This window comes from Eimeria acervulina, genomic scaffold (assembly GCF_000499425.1).
Source record: "Eimeria acervulina Houghton genomic scaffold, Eah_scaff940, whole genome shotgun sequence".
Classification (NCBI taxonomy): domain Eukaryota; phylum Apicomplexa; class Conoidasida; order Eucoccidiorida; family Eimeriidae; genus Eimeria; species Eimeria acervulina.
In genome coordinates, this window is record NW_013547063.1 from 1 (window position 1) to 11,051 (window position 11,051).

At 40.1% G+C, this 11,051-nt stretch overlaps 2 protein-coding genes across 2 annotated transcripts; both read right to left on the minus strand.

The window, feature by feature from the left end:
- Positions 1 to 461: 461 nt before the first annotated feature.
- EAH_00052530 (hypothetical protein) lies at positions 462 to 2,361 on the minus strand (the record flags this gene model as incomplete). The annotated part of the gene is made up of 2 exons (XM_013391130.1): positions 462 to 579; positions 1,609 to 2,361. Coding segments are annotated over 2 exons (871 nt in total), but the record flags the coding sequence as incomplete, so codon positions are not given.
- A 6,176-nt stretch (positions 2,362 to 8,537) lies between these two features.
- Positions 8,538 to 10,466, minus strand: EAH_00052540 (hypothetical protein, conserved; the record flags this gene model as incomplete). The annotated part of the gene is made up of 1 exon (XM_013391131.1): positions 8,538 to 10,466. The coding sequence occupies one exon, from the start codon at positions 10,464 to 10,466 to the stop codon at positions 8,538 to 8,540; it is 1,929 nt and encodes a 642-aa protein (XP_013246585.1).
- Positions 10,467 to 11,051: the final 585 nt, after the last annotated feature.

Genomic DNA, 11,051 nt, shown 5'->3' on the forward strand with positions numbered 1-11,051 from the left:
ATATATTTATATTTAAATATAAATATATATATATATATTTAAATATAAATATATATATATATATATATTTATATTTATATTTATATTTAAACAAACATCAAAATAATCAAAGAAAAAAGAAAAAGATATTCATAAACAAAACAAATGAAAAAGGAGACAGCAAAATATTAAAAAGGAGACAGCAAAATATTAAAAAGGAGACAGCAAAATATTAAAAAGGAGACAGAAGAGACTGAAAGGAGACAGTTGCAAACTAAAGAGGAGACAGCAGAAGCACTTAAAGGAGACAGTAGAGTAAAAGGAGACAGCAGAAGCGCTTAAAAGGAGACAGCAAAGAGTAAAAGGAGACAGCAGAAGCACTCAAAGGAGACAGTAGAAGAAAAGGAGTCAGTAAAGAGTAAAAGGAGACAGCAGAAGCACTTAAAGGAGACAGTAAAGAGTAAAAGGAGACAGCAACTTACTAAGAAAGCTATGAATATTATCTGAACAGAACTTTGAAGTAAAGAGACCCCCATGCCCATCGAAGAGAGCCTTCAAATGATAAGGAGACTCCGGCACCGCTGCATCTACGACTAAAGTCTATAAACAAAAAAAAAATAAACAAATAAATATATAAATATATATATATATATATTTATATTATATACGACAAAGACAGCATGCAATGATAAAGATAATAATATTAAAACGTATTTTATCAACGAGAGAACGAACAAAAACAAGAAAAGATAAGAAAAGAGACTTCTCTGTATATACCACTAAAGGAGACAAATAGAGGAGACAGGCAAAGGAGACAGCAATTATATTTATTAAAAGCAAATTAACAAAGGAGACAGTAGATATACTTATTAAAAGGAGACAGCAGAAAAACAAAAACGTGAAAGAACTGCAGCAGAAGAAATTAAAAGAGAAAAAGGAGACAGAAGAAATTAAAAAAAAAGACAAAAGGAGACAGCAAAAATAAAAATGAAGACAAAAGGAGACAGCAGAAACAAAAATGAAGACAAAAGGAGACAGAAGAAAACAAAAAGACAAAGGGAGACAGAAGAAAACAAACAAAGAAGACAAAAGGAGACAGAAGAAAATAAAAGATTGTCTCCTTTTGGAGAAGACAAATAGAGACAGAAGAAAATAAAAAGAAGACAAAGGGAGACAGGATGAAATAAACGAAGCAGACAAAAGGAGACAGTTAAATGAAGAAGACAAAAGGAGACAGACAAAAGAAAACAAAGAAAGACAAAAGGAGACAGACTAAACAGACAAAGAAAACAGGAGGAGACAAAAGAAAATTAAAAAAGAAGACAAAAGGAGACACGTTAAAATAAAAAGGAAGAAAAAAGGAGACAGTTTAAAATAATAAAGAAGACAAAAGGAGACAGGCTAGGATAAGGAAGAAGACAAAAGGAGACACGTTAAAATAAAGAAGAAGACAAAAGGAGACACGTTAAAATAAAGAAGACAAAAGGAGACACGTTAAAATAAAACGGAAGACAAAAGGAGACGCAATAAACAAAGAAGACAAAAGGAGACAGTTAAATAAAGAAGACAAAAGGAGACAGTTTAATAAAGAAGACAAAAGGAGACAGAAATGAGCAGCGAGCGTCTTACATCTTCATCCTGATCTCTTCTACCGCACATCGTAATACCTGAAGAAGACAGATGCCCTGAGAATGTCTCCACCGCCTTCTTAATTCTAGGGTTTTGAACAGTAAAGAAGGGTCTCTTAAGAAACAGTTCCGCAAGAAGAGGGTGATGAGGAAGAGATGCATGCAGCGGATCCTCTGCTGCTGCTGCTGCTGCTGATGATGATGCTGCTGCTGATGATGATGATGATGATGCTCCTGTAGGTGATGATGGTGCTGCTGCTGTTGCTGCTGCTGCTGCTGCTGCTGGTTCTAATGCCTCTAGCAGAGATATATCGATCGGAGAAGAAGGCATAGGCGGAGACAAGGAGACAGGAGAAGAAGGAGACACCCCGCCGTCAACAGAAAACGCTCGCGCTAAAGCTCTCCTCCTGCTGCTGCTGCTGCTGCTGCCGCTGCTGCTGCTGCTGCTGCTGCTGCTCTCTCCTTCCCTTGTGCTTGCTGCCAGCAGCAACGAAGCCTGCTGCTGTAAAGGAGATCTAGGTGTGTCGGGTCCTTCGTGTTCATCTGCTGCTGCTGCTGCTGCTGCTGCTGCTGCTGATAAACGATCTTCTTCTGTTGTAGGTTCCTGCTGCAACCGAGATGCAGCAGCACCCCAATGAGGCGCTGCAGCTGCTGCTGCTGCTCTTCCTTCTACACGCCGGTGCGCAGCATAAGAAGAAGAAACAAAACCTATAATACCGAAGCAAAGCTGCAGCAGCAAACGATGCAGCAACATAGTCGCAGTGTACAGAGACCTTTAGCCGCAGCAGGAGAGAGGAAAGAGTAAGTGGGTAGGGGGCGCCTGCAGCAGCGCAGCAACCCTAAACCCTAAACCCTAAACCCTAAACCCTGCAGCAGGTCCTCCCCCTATCTTGCTCTGTTTCTGAAGCAAGAAGAATAACTTCTACGCGAAAAAGAGAAAACCCTAAAAATAGGGTTTAGGGTTTGGGGTTTAGGGTTTAGGGTTTAGGGTTTAGGGTTTAGACGGAGGTAGCACCGGCCCTTCCTGGTGAAAATCAACAAATTGAAGGTTTTGAGATTGCTGCATGCAAAGGCAGCCTTAAAAAGAAAAAATAAAAAGAAGAAGAAGAAAAAAGAAGAGCAAGGGTTTAGAAGAGAACAGAGTAAAGAAGTAGAGGGTTTATGTCGAAGAGTGAGCGTGCGAGCCGCCTCGTGGAGGGTTTAGAGCGGTAAACCCTAAATTAGGGTTTAGGGTTTAGGGTTTAGGGTTTATAAGAAGGCAAGATAAAGCTATAGAAGTTTGCTCCCCTGTCGCTCAGTGCGAGCGATGCGTCTTCATAACATGCTGCAGCTGTATATACAGCTCAGAGCCGTTCATTCTGATGAATAGGATTAAAATAGGTTTATTTTAATAAATTTAAATAAACAAATACAAACAAATACAAACAAAACCCTCGCATAAACTTCAATATGATCCCCCTACGGTGCGCGGTAGCCCTGAAGCAGGCTGCTTAGCAGCAGCAAGAGAAGCAGCATTTCTTTACATTTGTTTGTCTTCTTTATTGTTTAATTCTTAATTTTTAATCTATTTTAAGCTATTAAAACAAACAAATACAGTTTAATCACTGCCGAACATCCTCTCTTACCTCTATCATACACTGCCTATACACTTCATTCTACTTTCTCTTATCTCTCCTACTAATAAAACTCTTTATATATTTTTTATTTATTTATTTATGCTTGTAGATCTATCTTTTATTCTTTTACTTCCTTCTTCTTGCATGCAGACCTGCTAACGAGCAACAAAGGGGTGTCTTATGAAAACAAACAAATATAAATATAATAAAATTAACATTATTATACTTATATAAGCAGATCTAAAAGCAATTAAAATATAATTTAAGTTTTGTCGAACTAATACACTCAAAAAAAACAGCAAAATATATAAATATATTTTTTATATATTCATTACACCTCGCTAGACTCTATTTACTATGTACATGTTATATTACTTATTATAGATATGATTAGACACAGAGAATAATATATATATGTAAATATATATTTGTATATATATATTACGGTGTATGCACACTTCATATATAACAAGACACAGAGCAGCATATATTTATCTATCTGTCTATCTTTCTGTATATATATATAATATATAATATATATATACATATACAGATATATATATATATATAGGTATATATAGATCTACATATATATTATATATATATATATTAAATGATAGAATATCTCTCTTCTTCACATAATCAACCCTAGTACATACGCCTTTGCGGTGTCTCCTGTCTGCTTAAACTGTTTAGAGACAGTAGGATGTTTGCAGGTTTATTTTAAAACAAAGAATATATCTACATATATAAATATAAAATATAATATAATTATATAAATATAAAATATATATTTGTTAGCTTCTCTTATGATAAAGGCAAGGGGTGTCTCTACAACATAATGCAAGGAGACAAACCAGTTAAGAAAAGCTCTCTAGAGACAGATCTATACTCATCTCCAACCCTAAACCCTAAACCCTAAACCCTAAACCCTAAACCCTAACTATTGTGGGGATTTGTTGGGGTCGGGAGGTGTGTAAGACAGCTGCATTATTAGAGGGTTTAATTATTTTAGGGTTTAGGGTTTAGGGTTTAGCTTTCTTCATTTATTTACAACAAAGACAGCCCTTAGCTTCGTAAAGAGATATGCATTTACTACTTTCTTCTAGCGTAACACCCTAAAACAACTGTAAACAAAGACAGCAGACACCCTTCAATTAAGCTGTGCTGTTCATACTCACAAGCATTCATTCTCTCTGTCTCTGTCTCTCTGTCTCTCTGTCTCTCTGTCTCTCTGTCTCTCTGTCTCTGTCTCTCTGTCTCTCTCTCTCTCTCTCTCTCTCTCTCTCTCTCTCTGTCTCACTCATATATACATATATATCTACATACAAATATAAACATATATATGTATATATTTATATACATATATCTATAATATATATATATATATATATATGTATATATGTATACTTGTTGTGAACGCCTACTGCAAGAGTTTCTAAAGCAATTAAATTAGTGCCTCTACACTAACATAATCCTTAGAAGGCCTCCATCACGTATATCAAAGATATATCAAAGATATATTTGTTGTTTAAAAATGAAGCTGTCTCTCTATAAGAAGCTTTAACATTTCTTTAGAGCCTTCATACACCTTATATTATCCCTGATGCATGCATGCTCTTCTTTTACTGTATACTTTTTCTTTCTTTGTACAATGCTAATATATATATATATATATATTATATATATTATATATTATATATGATATATATATATAGTTATGCAAGTATAAGAATATTAATTGGTGCTCTATAGAAGACTTGAAGTATTTAAAGACATCAGCTAATCAGTCTTCTGCTAGCGTTTATAATTAAAAAGAAAAGCATCAGCAATAAACGGGCTGTGCATACAGTGCAGATAAACTCAAGCTGCTGCTGATAAGCGTTAAAAGCTATATATATAAATATAAAAATATAAATATATATATATATTTATATATATATATCTGTGTTGTTTTAGTGATATGCTTGTCTTTCTTTTGTAGCTCCTATAAATTATTTGAGGATATCACTTCTACAATAATAATAATAATAATAATAATAATAATAATAATAAGAAGAAGAAGAAGAAGAAGAATAAGAATAATAATAAGAATAAGAATAATAATAATAATAATAATAATAATAATAATAATAATAATGTAGCAGGAGGCATATGTAGACACTTGATAATAAAAATAATAAATAATATTTTTTGTTTTATTATTTAATCTTAATATAAAAAAAATATGTATAATATATGAAAATCTCCTAGCGCATGCATTTGGTAGCCCCTACGTCTTGATAACATTTACATATTTTCTTTACTTTAATTTATTTTATTCTGCATGCGCTTCTATATTTTTTATTTTTAGTTAATATTCTTTAAAAGACGTCTTCTTGAATTTCTTTGTATATCTTTTTAACTCCAGTCTCTCATATATATATATAATATAAATGCATATATATATATATATATATTATAGATGTATATATTTATATATATATATTATATATATATATATATAACAAATCATTAGGCTCTATGACTTCTTCAAGAATTATATTGAGCTGCGAAAGAGAGAGTTAAAAAATAAAAAAAAAAATAATAAATAAGCGACAGATATATCCTTTCATTCAGTCTTTAGACTGAGCTGCATTTACATAATACTATTAATAATAAAATAAATAATATTTTGATAATAATAAATTATTACTTTCATTGCAGCCCCAGGGCTTGATGCTGTTAAACTGAATAGAGATGCAGGAGTTTAAGCAGCAACTCCTGCTGCTTCAACTCTTGCTGCTTTGCATGCATGCATGCATGCATGCATGCATGCAAAAGCCCCGTGTTGATGATGCGTCTACTATCCCTCTTGACATTTGCTAAATTCGCAGTTTACACGCAGCAATCAACGAGCCCCAAAGAATGAAAACATATGTATAGTTGTTAGATTGAAATAAGTATATATAGATAAACATAAATAAATATATATATATATATATATATATATATATATATATATATATGCTACAGATAGAGGAGCCAGTAAGAGTATAATAACTGTACACACCAGCTACATATTGAAGAGGAAGAAAGAGTAAGATAGTTCTGAAATAGAGTTATAAGGCTTTAGCTTTGCTGTGCATGCATGCAGGCTTGCAGTGCAGCAGTAGCTGCAGCAAATAGACAGAGAGATAAACAGCAGCAGCATTAAACTCAAATGCTTAAATAAAGGCTGCTTACTGTAGGAATAAATAAAGAAATGAAGGTAGAGCAGCATTGCTTTGATGAAGACACAAGAAGGAGACAGTAAGGCTAAGGAGACACAAGAAGGAGACAGTAAGGCTAAGGAGACACAAGAAGGAGACAGTAAAGCTGAGGCGACACTTAAAGATGAAAATACAAAACTTTATAACAAGAGAGAGATGCTGTTACATCAAACAGGCGGAGAATTTAATAATCAAATGAGACAAATGAAGCAACAAACTTAATTAATTAATTAACTAATTAATTTATTTACTTATTTATAAATAAATTTTTGTGTATTTATATAAATATATTGTAGGATGAAGACAGGTTAAATTGCAGCAAATTCTGTAGCAGTATACCCGGCCTTGTATTTATAAAGACTATTATTTGAGGCTTAAATATTTTAAATGCTTTAAAATGCATTTCTTTGTAGCTGGGGATTTCGTTAAAAAGAAAATTTTGTTTGGGGCTGCATGCGTTTTTGCGAGTGCTGATGGTGTGTTGTCTTTGTCTTCTTTTTCGATGAATTCAAGCATAAAATAGGTGTTATTTTTTAGTATTAATATATTTTATTCTTGAGATTAAATATAATTATAAATAATTTACACTCTTGCTGCTTCTTTTATCTCTTTCGCATGCTTCTGCATGCGGCTGCTTCTTCTGTCTTCCTCTCTTGCGGTGTATCTGCAGCTTTTTCTTTTTTTTGTTTATTTTTTTAAAAATATTTGGGATTAAAGCCACCCTTTAAACCGCAAATGTTTCATTAACACTTCTTGAAGGTGCCTATACACCTCAACGCTCAACACAGAATAACGTTGCAGACTTGAAAATAAAGAAATCGATTAACAAATATATACAAAATAAAATAAACTAAAATAAACATTTTTATTTTTATTTTTAAAATTTCCCCTTCTTTTTCTGTTTATATACATATATATACATATATATATATATTTATATATTGCAGCTGCCTGTACACCGCAGTGTTTGTGTCGCCATGCTAGCAGCAAACTCTTCTTCGTCTTCAAAAAAGTCTGGGCAAATTATCTGCAGCATGCGGCCGCTGCTGCAGTGTCTGCAGCAGCACCCTTTGAAGCGCGACTCCCTGAACACAGACGAGCAGCAGCAACAGCAGCAGCAGCAGCAGCAGCAGCAGCAGCAGCAGCAGCAGCAGCAGCAGGAGCGGAAGCTGGTGCCTGATGGAGATATATCTCAGTGCGTTAAAGAAGTATATTTATTCGAGCAAACTTGCAACAAGACAAAGGGATATGTGCACGACAGAGACGGGCTTGAAGACACACGCAGCGGGCTCTTCTCAGGTACAAGGGCTCTCTGATTAAACCCTAAACCCTAATCAAACCCTAAACCCTAATCAAACCCTAAACCCGCGAGAACCCCAATTCGTCGCAAACTATGGTCTTCCTGTAAATTTTCAAACCCTAAACCCTAAACCCTAAACCCTAGGCATCGGGTTAAAAACCCTAATTATTCGCGAAGCCCTCTAAACCCTAATATATCTGTAAACCCTCTAAACCCTTAATTTGTTTGTTGAGGGTTTATGAGCACTACCGAGGGTTTAAGCCCTAAATGCAAACGCAGCTTCTTCTTCTAAAGTTGTTTAGACGGAAACTAAACTCTGCTGTCGCTGGGGTCTGCTGCCCCGCAGATGGAGCAGAAGCAGCAGCACATACACCCCAACTAGCTAGCTAGCTAGCTATCTGCCTAGCTAGCTACCTGCCTAGCTAGCCAACTAGCTAACTAGCTAAACAGCCAGCTAGCTAGCTAGGCAGCCAGCTAGGCAACCGCTTAGCTAGCTAGCTAGCTAGCTAACCTAGCTAACCAGCTCGCTAGCTAGCTAACCAGCTAGCTAACCAGCTAGCTAGTTAGCTAGCTAGGTGGCTAGCTAGCAGTTTTGGGTGTATGCCCTTCATCGACAGTTGAATTGTTTTTGAGTCTGTCTCTGGTCTATGCATTTTTTTGTCTTCTTTTATTTGAAGTGTTTCTCTGTTGAGGTGTATACAGAGTATTTTAATAAAGTTTTTATGTTTATATATATATATATATATACATATACATATATATATTATCTCGCAAGAGTATTAACAGCTTCTAAAGCAGCAGAAGCCGCATTAGCAAAGACAGAGAAGACAGGATGAAGAAAAGAGCCTATCATAGACAGAGCAGCACCACCCCACTGCAGCATATTCGCGTTTCTTGAGGTGTATGTACACACAAACGCATGCAGCACACCCGAGACAGCCTGCGCTGTCTGCCCAGCAAAACATACAAACGCTCTTCTTCTATACTCAGACGACGGGCCCCCAAAGGGGCCCCCAGAGGGGCCCCCAAAGGGCCCCCCCCCTCCACCTAAGGAGGCCCCCCAGGGGGCCCCCCAGGGGCCCCCCCCACGGGGGCCCCCCCCTAAAGGGGCCCCCCATGAAGGCCCCTTTGAGGGGCCCCCCCGGGGCCCCCGTGAAGATACACCCCAAGAAGATAATCCAGCATCTTGAAAACCTAATTTTTCTGTAGGAAGGATGCGGTTGCTTAGGGGAAGGCGGCCTCCTGCTGCTGCTGCTGTTGCTGCAGCAGCAGCAGCTGCTGCTGCTGCTGCTGCTGTTGCTGCTGGGGAAGCAGCAGCAGACACCCCCTGCTGCTGCTGAGGCCAAGAGCAAGTGTACATCAGCAGCAAACTAAAAGCAGTGTTTGCGATATTCCAGTTAAGACATAACAGATCCCATTCGCCTGAGTTGCTGCTCAGCTGCGGAGACACCCCAAAGTCTGCAACTGTCTCCTCCTCATCTATACTCGTCCCCCCGCTGCTGCTCTTGCTGCTGCTGCTATTGCTGCTGCTGCTGTCAGCTGGAGCTGCTGGGGAAGGCTGCTGCTGCTCGACAAGAAACGAAGAAGACCGCGACGTCCCAGCAGCAGCAGCAGCAGCTGCTGCTGCTGCTGCTGCTGCTGCTGCTGCATCAGGGGTGTCTTTGCGGTACCAGTGCGGGTCCCCTCCTTGAGCCCGCAGACGAGAGGCTGTCCCTCCTGTTGCTGCTGCTGTTGCTGCTGCTGCTGTTGTTGTTGCTGCTGCTGCTGCTGCTGCTGCTGCTGCGCAGTTGGTCCCCTTATCTGTGAGGCGGTGGCATGGGGTGTCTCCACTGAACTCCATTATCTCAGCAGCCACACGCTGCTGCTGCTGCTGCTGCTGCTGCTCTGCCTGCTGCCGCTGCTGCTGCTGCTGCTCTGCCTGCTGCTGCTGCTGTTGCTGCTGCTGCTCTGCCTGCTGCTGCTGTTCTTGCTGTTGCGTTTGCAAATCATGCTGCTGCTGCAGCTGCTCTTCTCCCTGCTGCAGTTCCTCCAGTTGCCGCGCCAGCTGCTGCTGCTGTTGCTGCTGCTGCTGCTGCTCTGCCTGCTGCTGCTGCTGCTGCTGTTGCTGCTGCTGCTTCCTGGACTCAATACAGTCGACTTCTTCAGAGGGAGAACCAATAATTGCTTCCGCGCTGTCGCTGCTGCTGCTCTCGCTGCCGCTGTAGCTGCTGCTGTTGCTGTTGTTGTTGTTGCTGCTGCTGCTATTGTCAACATTGTCCTCTGAGTCCTGCAGCTCCTTGAAGACGTTGCTGCTACGCAGTTGCACAGACTCTGCTGCTGTTGCTGCTGCTTCTGGTGCTGCTTCGGGTGCTGCTTCTGTTGCTGCTGCTGGTGCTGGTGCTGCTGGTGTTGCTGGTGCTTCTGCAGCTTTCAGTGCCCCCTCTGCTGCTGCTGCTGCTGATTCTGCTGCTTCAGGCTCTGCAGCAGCAGCAGCAGTAGCATCTCTGTTCAAGGGGATCGTCGGAGGTGCCGCTGCTGCTGCTGCTGTTGCAGCTGCAGCTGCAGCCTTCCCATTTGCCGTCCGCAGCTGAGAAGTTGTCGAGGCGGCCGCAGCGACAATGAGCAGCAGCAACAGCAGCAGCAGCAGCAGCAAGCGTTGCTGCTGCTGGCGAAGCAGCAGCAGCCACCTGCGCCTAAAGCACAACAGCTCCATGAGGGGGTCCAGCAGGGTCTGCTGCTCTCTCCATCACGGTGGTGCCTAGTGCAGCAGCAGCAGCAGCAGCAGCAGCAGCAGCAATGGCTGCAGCAGACGGTGTAGGATGCCTCACAGCAACGCTGGCAGCAATAAACCCTTTACCTGCGTGATAAGCGAAACCACCCTGCTGCTGCTGCTGCTGCTTGTGCTGCTGCTGCTGCGTTCCTGCAGCAAGGGAAGCAGCTGCAACAGCAGCAGCTGCTGCATCTGCTGCTGAGGCTGCTACTGCTGTTGTTGTTGTTGCTGCTGCTGCTGCTGCACGGCTGAGTGCTGCCGATGGTGTAGGGGCCCTAAGCCTCCCTGTGTATTGCGGAGGCAGCAGCAGAAGATATTCTTGATTTATTTTGTTGCAGCTATAATCTCTTTAATATCAATAAACAAACTTTATCTGCGCTTAGGCTTGGCTAGCCAGCCAGAGAGGGCGAGAGCCCCGCCGCCGCCGCCGCTGCTGCTGCTGCTGCTGCTGTTGCTGCTGCTGCTGCTGCTGCTGCAGTTACGTGTTTGAAGGTAAAGAAGAAGATGCGTTGGTAGAGTTTTTAATAT